The sequence below is a fragment of the Monopterus albus genome, unplaced genomic scaffold (genome assembly GCF_001952655.1).
Source record: "Monopterus albus unplaced genomic scaffold, M_albus_1.0 scaffold68.1, whole genome shotgun sequence".
Lineage (NCBI taxonomy): Eukaryota > Metazoa > Chordata > Actinopteri > Synbranchiformes > Synbranchidae > Monopterus > Monopterus albus.
In genome coordinates this window covers 186,924-203,556 of record NW_018127948.1, presented here as the reverse complement: position 1 = coordinate 203,556, position 16,633 = coordinate 186,924, and the positions used below count along the sequence as shown (strand labels likewise).

Genomic DNA, 16,633 nt, shown 5'->3' with positions numbered 1-16,633 from the left:
TGCTGCATTTTTAAGAAATATTTTAAATTAAACTCATTTCTGGCAGGTAATGTTACTGACACATAAACCTGTCATACACAAAATGACACTGTAGTGTTATTAATATAAATTGATTATTTTTATTAAATGAAATTAAAGGATCAGATATATACTGGCTCTCTTGTCTTTCATCATGCCTCAGATGTCTGCAGGGTTGCCAGGTTGTTATTTAGGGCATTGCTTTAATATTTTTATTTTTTCATACCCAGCAAAATAAGAAAATTCAGTATTAGTTTGTACATGGAAAGCTAACTAGCACAACTATTAGAGTTGCGTTTTTCTGATTTCTTGGAAGGTGCAGCAAAAGTATATTCAGGCTATATTGGACAATATTCAGCTCCTGTTCCTGGAGGAACAAGACTGTCGAGTTATCCTGAAAAATAAAGGCAACTTCCGAAAATTGTTTCAAAATAAAATTTGATACAACGCAAATATGGCAATGGTTGCGAGCATGTAGAGTACTAATGCTGTTACATGTTCGAGTGTCATGTAAAGAATAAAAAATAAACACTGAAAAATAATAAAACTAGAATAACAACAAAATAAACACAAATTTTAAATCTGGATTACAGTTGTACGAAGCACAAATAACAATGACAAGTCGACTTAAAATTGACCCAATTTGTGTGTTGTTAAAGTTAAACTGGTATCTTATGGTCTATTATTGTTGGATTATTTACGCACACTGGGCCAAATAGCCTATATAGACAGATACATCAAACTAAATTATTTTTGTAGTTGTACAAAAACAAAATTTTAATCTATATAAAATAAGTTTCATTAACTATAACAGCAATAAATAACTAATACTGACATGTTTGTTTTAAAATGTGCTACAAAGAGTCTTGGGTGATTTTACCCACATGTTCTGGGTAAAGTTAATCCAGTACTGCCGTGGCGCTATACTGACTTATTATATAGTACTATAGAGCCATTAGGCCTATACACAATTCCAGGTTTAATATTATACTAGCTATTAGAAAAACTTCGGATCACCTTGTAGTTTCGTGTTAAGAGCTGCAATGGTCTGAAGCGGAACGTGTATAACTAGACATAAACTGGTATTATTCGGGCTCAAGTTTAGCGACAGCACTTATTAGCTAACATCATTCAGCTTTTACTTTGAAGGCTCACAATTTTTTCCGGTGTCGTCCATGTTATTTTAGTGTACCTTGACTCTGGAGATAGAAGGTATCCATGATGACAACATTAAAATACCAACAGTAGTCACGGCCTTGGAATTACCTGCTAATGTTATTTTAGCAGAAATGTTTATCAGTCGTCCTTGCGTCGAATGTCGTCTGTGTTTGGAAATAGCTTAGCGGGATAACGCTAGCTACGTAGCTAGCATGAACCGGGACTGTTGCTGCTTTTGTTTACATCCAGTCCTAATGATGATGGGCCTGGATAGGTGTGTTAGCTAACCCCGCTACCAGAGATGTTTCAGGGAAATAGTGACGTCCTAAAGGCCGGCGACATCCATCAAAACCGCTGCCACCTGATGAGTAAGAACACCTGCAGTTTTAACTTTTAAGGACACTGTAAGTTAAATGTGTTCAACATGTCATTATATACAAGCAGATTGCTTTACATTTTACATTGCTCATGATTGATATCTGAACGGGCCAACCTGTTTGAGGTAGAGCTAATCGTTAGTCGAAAAAATAAGCTATTTTAATCACCATTTTCTGAAAGAAAATAATGAGGTTTTTTTTTCTTTTTAGCTAAAGAGAGGGCAGGCGAAGTCTTTCATTTTGACAGTGCCTCAGATGCACATTTTATTTCCTGGTCGTTCTAATGTTTAATGATGATTTTATAACGAATTGAACCTTATTCCATTTCTGAGTTATGTCCTAAATATATGTCAGAATATCATATATAGCATTACCTGGTTATTCATATCCCAGTGTGAGTCTAGCATTGTCCAGGTTACTGTTCACATGTGCAGTCTGATGCCACGGTCTCTGTCATTTTTGCACTGAGGAGCAGATGTTATGATGATTATTTTATCTGTGCTGTCCCAGCTAGTCTTTATGGTATATGAAGATATAAAATGTACGTTTCCTATAATATCCTTAAAGAGAAGTTGTCAGTGTGATTCAGGCAGGAATAACCGGACAGAATTTAGACACTGACAAATAATGTTAACATCAAAATGCCAAGGTAAAGTAAATCAGAGGTGTGTTCACCTGCAAAACATAGGCACAAAATGTGTAGACATCAATGATAATATTTTAGTTTTATAGTGTACATCGTTGTGTATGATCTGTTTTTTGCTAAACCTACTATAACTGACTACTTGGATCTACCACTGACTGCATGACTGAAGCTGAGGACACACTATTATCCATACCCTGATTTCAGTGTGTGTAATATTATGATGTTTATGGAATACAAGTACCCTGGTTACCCATATGTGACCTTTACGCTTGAACAAAAACTGCAGCCAGCAGGTCACATGACATGTTATATGCTCCCTTCTACAGTCAGTCTGCAGTTTTCTTTTTTAACAACCTTTTTTATTTTGCCCTGTTTTTAAGAGATTTACAGTGAGGGGAAAAAAGATTGAAACAGTTATATGAAAAACATGCCTTGTAGTAAGTGCTATGATAATTTAAAGCACTTTTGTCCACATGGGTTTTTACTATTTCATAGTGCGAATAGTGTGATCGGGTTGGAGGTTTTAAATTATATTCTGTGTTGGAGTATAAATATCCTACAAAGTTTATGAACCTTGCAGAAACCCTGTTATCGCTCTAAAGATCACGCTATTTTTCAGTAAAAGTCAAGAATCCTATTATTAATATGTGTGTTTTGCAGTGATGGAAGTGTCTCCTAAGGATTCGTCTCTGATGGCTATGGACCTGTCAAAGAGCTACAACCCCCTGACCTGCAGCCACACTGAAGCCATGGATCTGGCAAAGAAACCTGAATGGTACCACCGACGTCCACCTAGCTGCAGCACAGACTTCACCTCTTCGTACAGACCCAGAGCCTCGTCTTCATACAACTCTCTTTCCACACAGCCAGGAGCACCTGTCCACTGCAGAGACATGGAGCAGGGCACTGATGCTTTAGGTAACTATATGAATTCAACACTCGCTCCAGGGCTGGATCTGTACCATGATGGAGTTCACAGCAACCTGTGGCATCGGGGTTTCTATGTGCCTGACCAAAGCAGTGGCCCAGTTCCTGAAAGCAGTGGCGGAGAAGAAAGCGACAGTGGCTCCGATGTTATTTTCCTCGTTTCTTCAGCGAAAGAGCCACTCTTATGCAGTTCCTTCATCCAAGACAGTGTTAGGCACATTGTGGAGCCTTTGTCTCCGACTGTGTCCTCACTGGATGAAGGGAGAGGTTGCTGTCACCTACCTCAACCTCTGAGCTCACCTAGTCCTGACAGTTCATATTCAGAAGACTCCTCAGACAGCTCAGTGGACATTCCTGTTCATCACGCCAGGCCTGTAGTCCTCCTGTCAGACCTTAGGGCTGTTTATGGCAGCCCTGCTGAATCCCCCGTGGATATTTCCAGTGATGACAGCGACATTGTTGAAGTTTCAGTCACTAATGAAAAGAAGAAAAGCCACAGTTTTCCTCACAAGAAGAATGTTCCTAAGAAGCATCAGGTGAGGAAACCCCCTCACAGTGAGAGTGGAAAACCTCCACCCAGAGAAGTCCGACGTAGTACCAGAATCAGAAAATCAGTCGCTGAAATGCCTCAGTTCACCTCCAGTGTGTCTCGGCACAGTTTGAGGAGACGGGTCAAAAACGATGCGGTGGGTATCTACAATGAAAGTTGTGATTCTGATGATATTATGGAGTATGTGATGAGGTTGTCCAGCTCAGAGACAGAGGAGACCCTCCTGCAGCCACAGAAAGTGAGCAGTAATTCAGAAGAGTCGGATATAGATGTTCGGACAGAGGGGAAATCGCCGCATGGAGAGAAGCAGCCCTGCCACAAAGCTTCATACGCAAAAAGCATTAATCATAAGCGAAAGAAGCCACTTACCATTTGTAAAACCAAAAAGTTGAGAAGAACTGAACAGAAACAAAAGAACAGCATAGCACATCAAAGGGCCTCGCCGTGCAGGAATGTGTCAGCAAACAGAAAAACTATCACAAGACGAAGGAAGAAAAGGCGAACTCAGACTGGACCTTCTGCTCTGTTTTCTCCCAGAGAGCCGGAAATCAAGCTTAAATATGCAAACATTAAAGTGGAGAAAAAGGACAAGAAATCAGACAGCTTCTGTCCCTTTGTTCACATGGAGCAGAGGATGTGCACCATTGTCAACTGTCAGGAGGAGGAGGTGACAGTATGGAGCAGCAGAGGACAGCAGCAGTCAGCTGTCACCTCTCTGTCTGGATTTGTTCCCAATACATCCTGCTTCCAACTAGGACGACTCAGCTCAGAGAGAATGCCTCAGACCACATTGTTGTGCTGCCTGTGCAGTCAGACAGCCAACGCCATGGGCCTCGGGGACCTTCACGGCCCGTACTATCCTACCAACCTGTCTGTGGACTGGCAGAACTGCAGGGCTGAGCAGAAGGAAGAAGAGAACGAAAATATACTCGCTAATAGTCATTCAGTAAATTCCTCAGATGGTTGTTGTGATAGTAATGAACATGCAGCTGTCAAAAGTTTGTGTGAGAGCAACAACTACTCCCTCCCCAAGGTGCCTCTTCATCTGGATGAGTGCTGGATCCACGAGGACTGCGGTATCTGGTCTGCCGGTGTATTTCTAGTCAGAGGGAAGCTGTATGGGTTAGAGGAGGCCGCCCGGCTTGCACAACAAACAGTGAGTGACACAAACCTACGTTTCTCTGTAGAGCTACAACTAATGATTGTTTTCATGATCAGTTAATCAGCAGATTATTTTCTCTCAAGTAACTGTTTTGCCAATAAATTGACAAAAAAATTGTTGCCCACAAAGGATCAAATCTTTGCCTTTAAGAAGCTGGAACTTAAGCTGCTTAAGAAGAGATTGAAACCACTATTCAGTTATCAAAATAGTAATAGTAATAATAATAATATGATATACGTGCGTAAAAACGCTCTACAGAATCCACAAACAGTGAAAGCTCACCAGTTCCAACCAGAATGCCACAAAATAGAGAAATACATCATGTAAACACAGTTAAAACACATGATTTATCATGTTACATCAGTCCTACCAAACATGCAGTTCTTTTAAAAGTGTATCTAGTTTTATTTGCTGTATTTCACCATGGGTGGGACACATTGTACGGTGTAAGCAGTAATTTTCTCATTGCTATTTGCCATAGTTTTGTACTGTAGTTTGCCCTTTTCAAATGCGTTTCTGTAGCCTCCTCTATGTACACTAAGCTCTTCTGGTGTGCAAGTGAAAATGCGCCCGGTGTAGACAAGTGCGAGCCTCTCTCAAGCTGCTCGCCAGATGTTGCATGCTGCACAGGATTGAAAAGATCCACTGCCAGGGCACCTTCAGAGGTCTTGTCCATGCCTCAGCGGGTCAGAGTTGTTTTGGTGGCATGTGAGGAACCAGCAGAGTATTAGGCAGGAGGGGTTGTAATGTTGTGCATCGCCAATGTATGCTGTATGACCCTATTGTGGTTACACAAAAAAGCCATATTTGTCTTTTTTCACTGTGTGGTTCTCCCTCTCAGGTGTGCGCAGCATGCTACCAGACAGGTGCAATACTGGGTTGCTTCCAGAAGGGCTGTCCCAGAAATTATCACTACAGATGTGCCATTCAGTCAGGTACAGTGTAAGATTTGTGCCAGAATTAATAGTTAAACTGTTACCTTGTAGAGTTGGTAAGCTTGTAAATATAATTATTTGATGTCATGGTTTTGTATTCACAAAAGCTTTGCTTGTCTGTGTTAACTCGGGATGTGAAAATGATATTGCAAGACAGAGATCTTTCCAGGGTGCAAGCTCATGTCACTTGTGCTTTTCTTACAGTACATGTGGGAAGGCTGCCATTTCATCCTAAAATGACAAATCTTTCTAAATAGCTTTTTGTGTGTGTTTTCAGGCTGTGTCCTCAATGAAGAGAACTTTTCAATGAGATGTCCGGAGCACAAGGTAAACACAGAATTCAGTTTTAACCCTGATAGTGAGAGACAGGCTATAAAGTTTCTTTGTTGTTTGGTTTGAGACTTGTATTAGAGTGTAAGGAGCTGCATGGCCTCTGGGGGTCACTAGCGTAGCTTTTATGCCATTGTATTATTTCCAGATACTTCATCCTACATACTGACTATGTAAGAGCTTTAGTATTGGAAACGTTAGTGTTCAAATTTAGTACTGTGTGTGAAAGGAACAGAGAAAATATAAAGTGTGAAGACAATTGTTTGTATAGAAACAAAACAGGCAACAAAGTAAGAAGAGCACCGGTACAGTGGGGGCGGCTGTAGCTCAGGAGGTAGAGCGGGTCATCTCCTAATAGGAGGATTAGCAGTTCGATTCCCAGCTTGTCCAGTCAACATGTCGAAGTGTCCTTGAGCAAGACACTGAACCCCCAGTTGCTCCTGGTGATGACACCGGTGTGTGAATGTGTTTGGGAGTGCAAATGGGTAAATGGCCAAGTAGTGTGAAAGTGCTTTTAGCCTGTTGCAGTGCATAGAAAATTCATTTTAAAACATAAATAGTGGTCTTTGTGGAAGTGTTAAGTGAGAAAGTGCACCACATAGCCAAAAGTATGTATCTCCTCCAGTCCACTTAGGACTGACACCTAAAATGAAATTTAAAAACAAATAGATAATGTAAAAGGTCTGAAACATGCTTATCTAGCAGTTACAGAGCAGAAAGTCCAGCATAGGAGCCAGTCAGTCAAAAGCGTGAAAGAAACAGCAGAGTTTTCAGTTGAGACGTGACAGTGGCAGAGTTGGGGCACATTTAAGGTCATCAGGAAGTTGGTTCCATCTGTTTTGGTTCTGCCCCAAGGTTCTGTCATCTGAGTGCTTCCTAAGGATCCCAGAGCCCTACTGGGGTTGTATTCTTCAAGGAGATCCACAATGTACAGTATTTTGGCCCAGTACCATTACTACTGCTACTCACTGGGGGTATTTAGCACTGTAGGTTCTATAGCAATATTTTTTAGATAAATACTCAGGCTTAGAAACATATTACAGTCTTGTACCCTGTTTGACAGCCACCCTGAAAATGTTATATGTTTTTGCATCAACTTACTGCTTTTGTAGTTTTGCTACCTGCCTGGGTAGGACACAGTACTTTGCTCTCATCTTTGTGGAAAGAGACAAATGGCAACAGCCAGGTTCAAGATCTGGTGGAAAGAATGCAACCCAAGCAAAGGAGCCTGTTAAACCAACAGATCAAAGTCCATGGGTTAAAAATGACAAGTTCACTTAATACATATGGCTGTAATGCTTGGATGTCTACAAACCCTTGACCATATAGTGTATTACCTCTGTTCTAAAGGGTCACTTTTGCTTGCATTTGAAAATGTGATCATGTATAGCATGCAATGTTCACTACATTTCACTGGGTAGTATGTACAAGTATTATGTCTTTGTCATTACAAACTGCACCCACAGATTTAATTTATATTTAGCAGATGATCAGATTAACATTTTTGCATTTAACAGATTCTTTTCACACCACATCTTGCTTTGGTGGAATTAATTTGTAAGTCTGTTGATTTCCAGCTGATTTGTTTTTTATTCCTACAGAACAAGTCGTTCACAAGTGTAACCAGACAACACAAGAGATGACGTGAAAGACATGAAGAGGCACTGGAGGTATGTAATATTTATCATTTAAAGGAATTTTAAAAAGTTAGACGTATTGGGAAATACATAGAGATGGGCAGATGATACCCGAAGACAATGTGTAGGAGTGTCAACCGCCATTAAAACCTGAAAAAACACAGAAACAGAGTGGGCGAATTTACACATTTGTAATGCCGAAGTACATCAGCGTCATCCTGGGTTAACAGTCAGAGTGATGCGTAAGCCATTAATCAAGCCGATCAACTTTTAGCTCTGAATTTGGACCTTCAGTATTCGAAGCAAGTACATATTAGAAAATAAGGTGCCCCAAAGTCAGTAGGCTGTTAATGTGTTGAAACATAGTTTATATTTTCAACTGCTACAGTATATGCAAGTACATTTATTTTTACAATGTATACTGAGCATCTTTGGTACAAGTATTTCTTTTGAGAATGAATTAAGTTGAGCCTTATAACATTACCTAGGCTGCCTGTCAAACCTCTCTACTCATCCTACAGAATTTGATAGATGTGGCCAGAGGCATTATGTTTTCAGGTTGCCCGTCTATATGTCTAGCCCATTCTTGTGAACGTGATATGCCAGGACCACCTTGGGGGAATTTCTTCCAATTTGGCACAAGTGTCCACTTTGACTCAAGGCTGAACTGAGTAGATTTTGATGTTGTAAGGTCACGGATACCTCACGTCTGTCCCGTTCTTTTGAACGCAGTATCTCAGAAACGTCTTAAAAGAATTTCTTCAATTTAGCCACAAACCTTTGTGAACTCAAGGATGAACCGATTACATTTTGGTGGTCAAAGCTCAAGGTCAGTGACCTCACATCTGTCCCATTCCTGTGAATTTGACTGGTAGGTGTAGGTGTACAACCGCAACGCCGTAGGCCTAATTCTAGATTTATATATAATTTTGGCAGAATTATAATTTTAATTCAGCGCTCAGTTCAGGTTGGATAAATAATTTTGAATAGTAAATAGTTTTTTTCATACAGTCACAACAAATAAGTGTTAGTGTAGAGCCCTGCCTTCATTTTAATAACTCTTTTTCTCAACAACTTGTTTTGTGTTAAGCTATGCTAGTGTATTACAGTGTTTCTAAGGAGCCAGGGTGCCATGGATGACTTTTTTGCACCTTTGAAATAGAAGCATGTGTTCAGCTAAAGCTTTCCATGTTTTCCCCACATACAGCCTAGTAAATCCTCCAGTGTCCTTCTCCGAATATAAAATAAAACAAATGTTACATAAATATTAAACATTCTTCTTGGAGTCTTATTACACACAAGAGTAAAACAGGTAAATCAGTGAGGTGTTGTAGTGATTTGGACCCACACTTTAATGGCTGCTGTAAGTTTTGAAAACAACCACGCCACTGTACTTGCCTTGTTTGAAGCTGCAAAGCTTCAAATCTTTTTTTTTTTCTTGCCACAAAAATAAAGAAAGCCTAAAACTTCATAAGGCTTCATCTGCCCATCACTTGAAATACATTTTCTTGATGAGAGTTAATGAGAATATTGTTACCACTTTCAAATCAAATCCTCTTAGTAAGGTTTAAAGAGCCCATAGCATGCTTTTCTGTTTTCTGACTTATCTTCAGTGTTTTATCACCTTAAAAGGGACTGAAACTCTTGCTTGCGAGACTTTTTTTCTAACTATGTAAAGTCTTAGGCAAAAGTTCATGGATTTCCTTAAGTCATATTCTCCAGCCTGTGCACATTCATGTGAGCTTGCCTGACATCCACCAGTGGCATTTCGACTGCACACGGTTTTGTGGATATATTTTACCTCCTGCTGCCGCACTGTGACCAGAGAATGTGGAGAAAAATAACGCACGAGGTTACTGCATGTCCAGGAATGTTCCTGCACAGGAACTTGATGTTTTACCTGGCCCGGTCTAATGTGGTGTGGTGTGCTACTTGAAACGGGAGTGACGTTTCCACTGCTCGGTGGGACATAAGGGTAAATAAAAAAAAAACTAGTTGCATGTCTGTTATTGCATTGTTTCTGTAGAGTATTGTTGTAACGCTGGAGAAGTTAATATGTCTGCATTAAGCCAGTTAAAATATTAGGTTTCTCAATTACCTGCTTTGTTTAAAGTGTTACGCATCTCTTCTCATCACTACATATACCGTTGTTTACCTATCAGTGGAGGAGAAATTTAAATTAATTGTGTTTTATTGTGCTGTCCACTTTCATATTCTGGCTCAAACATGCAAAGTAGGAGTTGAGGTATTGTCGTAGTCAAAAAAGGTAGATTATTTGTTAAAGCATTTTTGTTTATGCATTGTCATAGCTTCCTGACCGGCAACAGGAGTGGAGTTATGCACATTTAGGAACTATCCTCTTGTTTTCAGGAGGAGGCTGTCCTTCTGATACTGGGCTTTATGGTTCTCAAATAATTAGACTATTTGGAATTATGACAGGTGCAAAGCTAATCTAGGATACCCAAGATTAAACATTAAATAGCTGGAAATGAGCATGCCATGGGCTCTTTAAAGGGGCAGGTAGGTGGACTTTTGGTACAGTTGGGCAAAGCTAGGTTAGCAGGTTCCTTTGCGCTAAGCTAAGCTAAGCTAAGCTAGCCATCTGGTGTGAGAGTGCTGTCAGTCTTCTCATGTAACTCTTGGCAAGAAAGCAAATAAGCCTATTACCCTAAATGTCAGACTAGTACTTTAAAAGGGTATAGTTCAATACACAGAACACTTGCATTGCTGAGCCAAAATGTTATGACCACCTCTGCCCAATACACTGTCAGTGGTTCAGGTGTTGACAAAGCAGCTCTGACCCACCGAGGCACAGACTCTTCAAGACCTCTGAAGGTGCCCTGGTATCTGGTGCCTTGACATTAGCAGCAGATTATTTAATAACTCCTGTAAGTCGCGAGATGGAACTAACACACCATTAATTCAAGATAATCAATGTTATTCACTACATCTGTGAGTGACCATAATGTTTTGGCTCAATGGTGGATAAATGCATAAGTCTAAGATGACTTTATATGCACAAATGCACTTGTTCATCTTTAATGTAATTTGTGTCATTTGTCCCAGAATGGTCCACAGATCTCCTCAGGGTGCGACGTGAGCTGCCTGACTTCACTTCTGCTGTCTTATAACACTAATTAATGTGTGTGCTTGAGCAGAAGGCAAACCTTCTGGTAAGATTTCACTTGCTATGACATGGCTCAAACCAGGGGTCACTTTAGGATTTTTATAAGATGAGTCTTTTGTTTCCGTTTATTTCCTTCCTTTCATAGGTCTTAACACAGGCAGTTGCACCAATTGGACTGAGCCAAGGTGTTTGTATGTGTGTAGGTGTGTGTGTGTGTGTGCGCGCGCGTGTGTGTAAGTGTATTTATTGTTTTTCTTGGAGAGCCACACTTGGGCTTACCACATCATAAATACAGTTTATTATTTGAGCATAATGATTAATTACAATTAAAGGAGTTTAATTAATTTGTGGTATAGAACATAATATCTTTATATACTGTGAGGCCACTTTTTTCCTTTTACAGTTTTTATACTACTTTTCTATTACAGTTAATGCTTCAGTCATCACATAACTGACATTATTTATTCTCATAAGATGCATGCACAGTTGATGTTTTCTACAGTGAGTTTATAGGATCATTTTTAATTGCTGTTTGTCTATTTCTAGACTTGTTTCTTCTCTTTGTACTAAAATTATTTAAACTTAAAGCTGCACTAAGCAAAATTTATATATAATTTATTGACTTTTTCTCTAACTCACAAAGTAGGTCTGCAAAAGAGAATATCCCATTCACAGAAATTGAGAACACAAACTGTACATTTACTGTATTTAACATAATGTATTCCTATTAATCTTATTTTTATTTCTATTTCTGGATTAGATGGCTCGCTCATGTGGAAACAGAGATTTGGTAAACAGAATGAAATACCTCATTAACAGCAGTGAGAGTTGAAAAAGACCCATGTTTCCGAATTATGTTTTGTGGCTGAACTGGTAAATTCAGTCCAGCCAAATCACAAAAAAATCACCCCAAGTACTCTAACTCAGATAGTTTGGGTTTTTAGAGCCGCAGTTGATCCACAGAAAATTATTTGGATGTGCATTTATATCAAAGATAAAAGATTTTTATTGTCAGTTCACTATATGTGCAGGACATACAGAAAATCAAAATACCGTTTCTCTCTCACCAAGTATTGAATGCCGTACAATTTAAGAAACTATAATGGAATAAAAATGGGGTAGAATAAAAATGGAATAAAATAGAATAAGAAAACTAAATTAATTAGGATAAATCTAAATGTTAACTAAATCAGTGACAGTAGTGCAAATAATAACCAGAAGGTTGTCAGATAGTTAGCATCAGCAGTTTTTAAGTAGTTTTTTTTTTCTTGCCCAACAAAAATACTGACTCCAGTTTCTCAAATGTGAGAACTGGGAGACAAACAAATCTGAATGTCACTTTGGGGTCTGAGAAAATGTGATGGACATTTTTGATATTGAGTATTTGAGAAAATAATAAACTTAATCAGGGATAAAAAATAATCTTTACTGTAGCCTTAATGATTTAATTTGCGGAGGTTGTGCCAAATTTGCTATTAGAAATTCCTGTTCGCTTTGTACCACGGGTGTACAGACAAGCTGTCACTGGGTTACTTTGATACTGAAGAATCAAACTCAAGTTCTGCAGTTATGGGGAGCATCTTTTTCCCATGATTTGTAACCAAATTTATGGACTATAATTTGTGATAGTATCTTTGGAAAGTGTGCACCTCAAATCAGTTTTGACTCCTAAAATGAGTACAAACTACAGCAATCGGCAGCAATTAAAATTTCCATTTTCATTTTTTGAAAAGTGTCAGTATAACAGTGGATAATGCTTACAAATACAACTAAGAAGAAATAAATAGGTTAATAAAACTGGTATAAATTGGTAAATATTTTTGTGTTTTGGGTGAATTCTCCCTTTAATGTATTTGTCGTCTCATGGTTCCATGTGGAACTGAAGTTGCCTAGTGCAGCTTTAACCATCCATCTTTGTATAATCCCTTGTGTTTCAGTTCTCACAAATCGTTACTGGACTGACAGATGACAGACGCACACTGTTTAGAAAGAGAGGGTTTTAACTAAATTGTCAGTTTGATCCCATGCCTGCACTTTCTATTATTTGAGGAATAAAAAGATAATTATTAATGTTATTTAATAAAAGTCACTAAAACTGAAGCCCTGTCTTTCTCTTGACATAGAAAAGTAGATTTAGAAATGGTAACATTTCCAGTGAATCTTTCACAGTGTTGTTTTGCAAAGCTTAGAAAGCTCAGTAGATGTTGTTTTGCAAAATCTTTACTGCTCCTACACAGGAACAGCATGTTTTTGCTGCAAGGAAGATACCGTGTCCGGGTTTTGGCACATCACCAACCATCTGAAGGGATTTCTTCTCAAAGTGTTTACATTCTCTTCCCAAACAAGTGAAAATATGTGCCAGGTTTGGGTGAAAACAATATTTTCAGTGCAGCTAGGCTCTAAAAATGGGCAGAATGACAAAGAAGAATCAAACATTGGAGGAGGATCACAAACTTGTGATCAGGAGGTTGCATGTTAGAAAAATCCAGTATGTTGGAGTTTGAGTGAGTCTCCTCTTATCTTAAAAAATGGATGTATTACACATGTTAGCCTCACATGAGCAGTGGCTGGCCAATCAGACTGATGTGGTTAAAAGCCAATTTTATCTTTTATTTTTTTTTACCAAAGTAACCAAACAGCTCAACACGTGGGCAGCATGTTGTTGTATTACTAATGTAGAATGGTTAATATCTGTGTACTTCTTTCGTCAGAACAGACTTTTACCCTGAGCTCTTGCTTTTTAGTCATTTAGGTAGCCTTCATTCCAACATGTGGTAATGGATCTCTTTTTGGAGACATTTTACAGCTCTGCACCGTCATACCATTATCAGGCTGCCCCGTGGCAGCCTGCAGAATATGCGTTTGTCACCTCTCTGTACCGCCTTGTTGAACTCAGAATAAACTCACTTTCACCTGCTGAAACAGTCTGGCAGCTAGAGACAATGTGAGCATGTGAATGCTGTTACCGTGGCAGAGAGCATCTTTGAATGCAGCGTTGTGGTGGAGCATGTTACAGGTGCTGGTGTGTCACTTCAGCTCCACAGCGCTCAAGTCATGTCACATATAAGTACTGTAATGTATATAGAGCTCTTCAGTATCATTTACTTAATTTAAATCTTTTGGTTTTGTTATTATGCTAAATAGTTTATCTGTTGACTGTATTAAAAAAAGGAAGCTCCCCTCTAGCAATCAGTAGAGTCTCATCTTATCCTAGGAGCACAATGACAAAACTAACAGGATCTTTACCATTTCAGTTTGATGTGTTAGCATGCTAACATTCATCCATTAACAATGGAGTACAGTTGAGGATCACCTGAAGTATTTCATTAAAAATCTGAAATGTCAACCTCATTGTGACACAAATTACAAAGTCATGGGATCATCAACATCAGTAGGATTCAACCTCTGGGCACCATGAACATCTTTGCCAGATTTCATGGCAGTTGATCCAGTCGCTGAGGTATTTAACAGAGTAACTGCACATTGCCTTCAATTAATAATCAATCAATCAAATTTTATTTGTATAGCGCCAAATCACAACAAAAGTCATCTCAGGACACTTTACAGAGTAAGGTCTAGACCTTACTGTTATCACTATTATTACAGAGGGAAAACCCAACAAATCCCCCTTGAGCAAGCACTTGGTGACAGTGGGGAGGAAAAACTCCCTTTAACGGAAGAAACCTCCAACAATACGCAGCTACCATGACAAAAAAATACATTTCATTCCCATGAGCTTCAGCTGTACGTTGTGTTGAGTGCTGATTAGCTGATTTAGCATGCTAACTTGCTAAATGAAGATGGTAAAAATGATACCTGCTAAAGAGCAGTTAGTTCAGAGCACTGCTGTACCAGTCTCGTGAGGTGCTAGGATTAGTTTTGTTAACATAAGGTTGCTTTCAAGGCTGTGATGTCCTGGTTTTACTGCTGCTCAAATAACTGTCTGGGTTTATTTTGCAGTTGAAATGGGCCCATGCCCTTCTGACGTCATCTTATTATGATGTTTATGCCTGCAGCTGCACCTAAAGCCTTTGCTTTCTCGCACTGTTTTTATTTCTCTTCTTATATTGCCTTTCTTTGCTTTTTATTGTTCTCCTCTCACCATTTATGTTATCTTCCTTATGTTCTGTTTCAGTGTGTTTCTCTTTCTCTCCACCATCCCTCGCTCAGGCCGCAGACTTAGTTCTTTTTAGGACTTGACAGGCTTTTGCGATCACAATCTTCCTCACTATCTCTGCAGCACAGCTCTGCTGCTTTTGTAGCTGGTTCAGCACAAAATGCTGCTACTGTGATACAAGTCGAAGATGCAAATAACTTGACCGCAGTTGTCTACGCTGAACTGGGTTTTGTTGCACAGTATAGAAACAAATCAGTAGAACATTTAGCAGAGAAGCTGAGCTGTTTTCAGTAAATGCATGCAATCTTTCTATTGTTGTCTTTAGTTTATTTCACAAAGTCTTTGACAAACCTGATCTAAATGCCAACTTGCTGGTGTTGAAAATGTAAGTATGGTGGTGGGAGACACTGAGATCAGTGGGTGCAGCGCCCAGCTGTAATTGCTGTGCTGAACAGGCAGGGTTGAATGATGATTTGCTCTCCAGCTCAGCTGCTCCTGGATGATTTTTTTTTTCCCCTTTGGTTGCTCATGTATAGGAAGGCTGTGTTTGTTTTGTTGGACTGATTTTGGAAAGATTAATTTAACCTTTCTCTCTTATCAGTCTGTAAAGATGCTTTGTGAAATGCACATCTGCAGCAGTCCACTTGGTTTTGTTTTTTTTTTTTTAAACCACAGCTTGGCTGATCTACTCTGGATAACTTTTAATTGTAACATTAAAATCGGTGCTACCTGGGTGGGAGCGTTATGTAACATAGCTTTCAAAGAGGTTTTGGAGACAGATGCAGTTCATCACAACTGAGCCAGAAATACGCATCATTGGTTTTACTGCTTCATGGGCATTGTGAGTTTATTGAGGCATAATTACATGACTGACATACACAAAGCCTAAACCTGGGTTTTCTTCTCTTTTTATTGTTTTGTATAAAAATGCTGAGCAGGAACGCATGACTTGATAAGAGTTGACCTCTTGGCTTTAAATTTGTTGTTTGATCAACTGAAATGAGAAGCTGGCTTCGGTCTTTTCACCTCACAGCTGTTTTACACTTCATTCTCACAGAAATGAGTTCAGCTCCATTTCTGCCTTTTTTCATTCTTAATGAACTGAGCGAACAGTTTGGGGAGGATGATATCTGTAGTTTTGTCTCCTTAGACCATAGCACAGTACAGACATCATATTAAACAAAACACAGGGAAACGTTTCCGCTTGTCACTAGTAACAACTCTTGATGCTCTGTCATGGGTTTTTTTTTTGTGTGCATTGTGAAATGAGTAGTTTAACACTTTGGGAATTAGGCCTTTTGCTCTTGAAGGTTAGATGCAGCATTGCCAAAAGTGGCTCTGAATCTGCCTTTAATTGTCTAATCACATCTCATGAAATAGCCACTTACAACCTTTTAACGCTCTTTGTTACTGTATTTCATCAACTGAGTGCAGCCAAATCATTGTTTGGTTACCCTCAAAATTTGGTCGGTTTATGCTGCAGCAGTATTTTCCTGTATCTTCTTATATGTCAGGATGAAGGTGTGTCCTGTAGCCTTTTTGCATATTGCCGGTGGTGGGGTAGTGGTTTTGCATAGTTCTGTCTCTGTGGATGTTTTGCATCTTTTTGTAGTAGTTTTCCATCTCTTTTTAGAAATGTTGCATCTCAC

The 16,633-nt window shown here is 39.2% G+C and overlaps 1 protein-coding gene across 4 annotated transcripts in view; it reads left to right on the top strand.

The window, feature by feature from the left end:
* Positions 1-1,179: 1,179 nt before the first annotated feature.
* Positions 1,180-16,633, top strand: part of LOC109962818 (uncharacterized) — a 33,922-nt gene continuing 18,468 nt past the window's right edge. The window contains exons 1-7 of one of the 4 annotated variants that reach the window (XR_002275321.1): positions 1,180-1,544; positions 2,860-4,832; positions 5,680-5,773; positions 6,051-6,100; positions 7,705-7,773; positions 10,807-10,913; positions 11,013-13,283. Coding sequence is in view for 2 of the 4 variants with exons in the window: in XM_020604844.1 (XP_020460500.1) it covers positions 1,478-1,544; positions 2,860-4,832; positions 5,680-5,773; positions 6,051-6,100; positions 7,705-7,746 (2,226 nt within the window). In the remaining 2 variants the exon portion in view is untranslated. Of the gene's footprint in view, positions 1,581-2,859; positions 4,833-5,679; positions 5,774-6,050; positions 6,101-7,704; positions 7,774-10,806; positions 13,284-16,633 lie in introns of those variants that run through there. The other 3 variants (XR_002275322.1, XM_020604844.1, XM_020604845.1) reach the window with 3 other exon arrangements.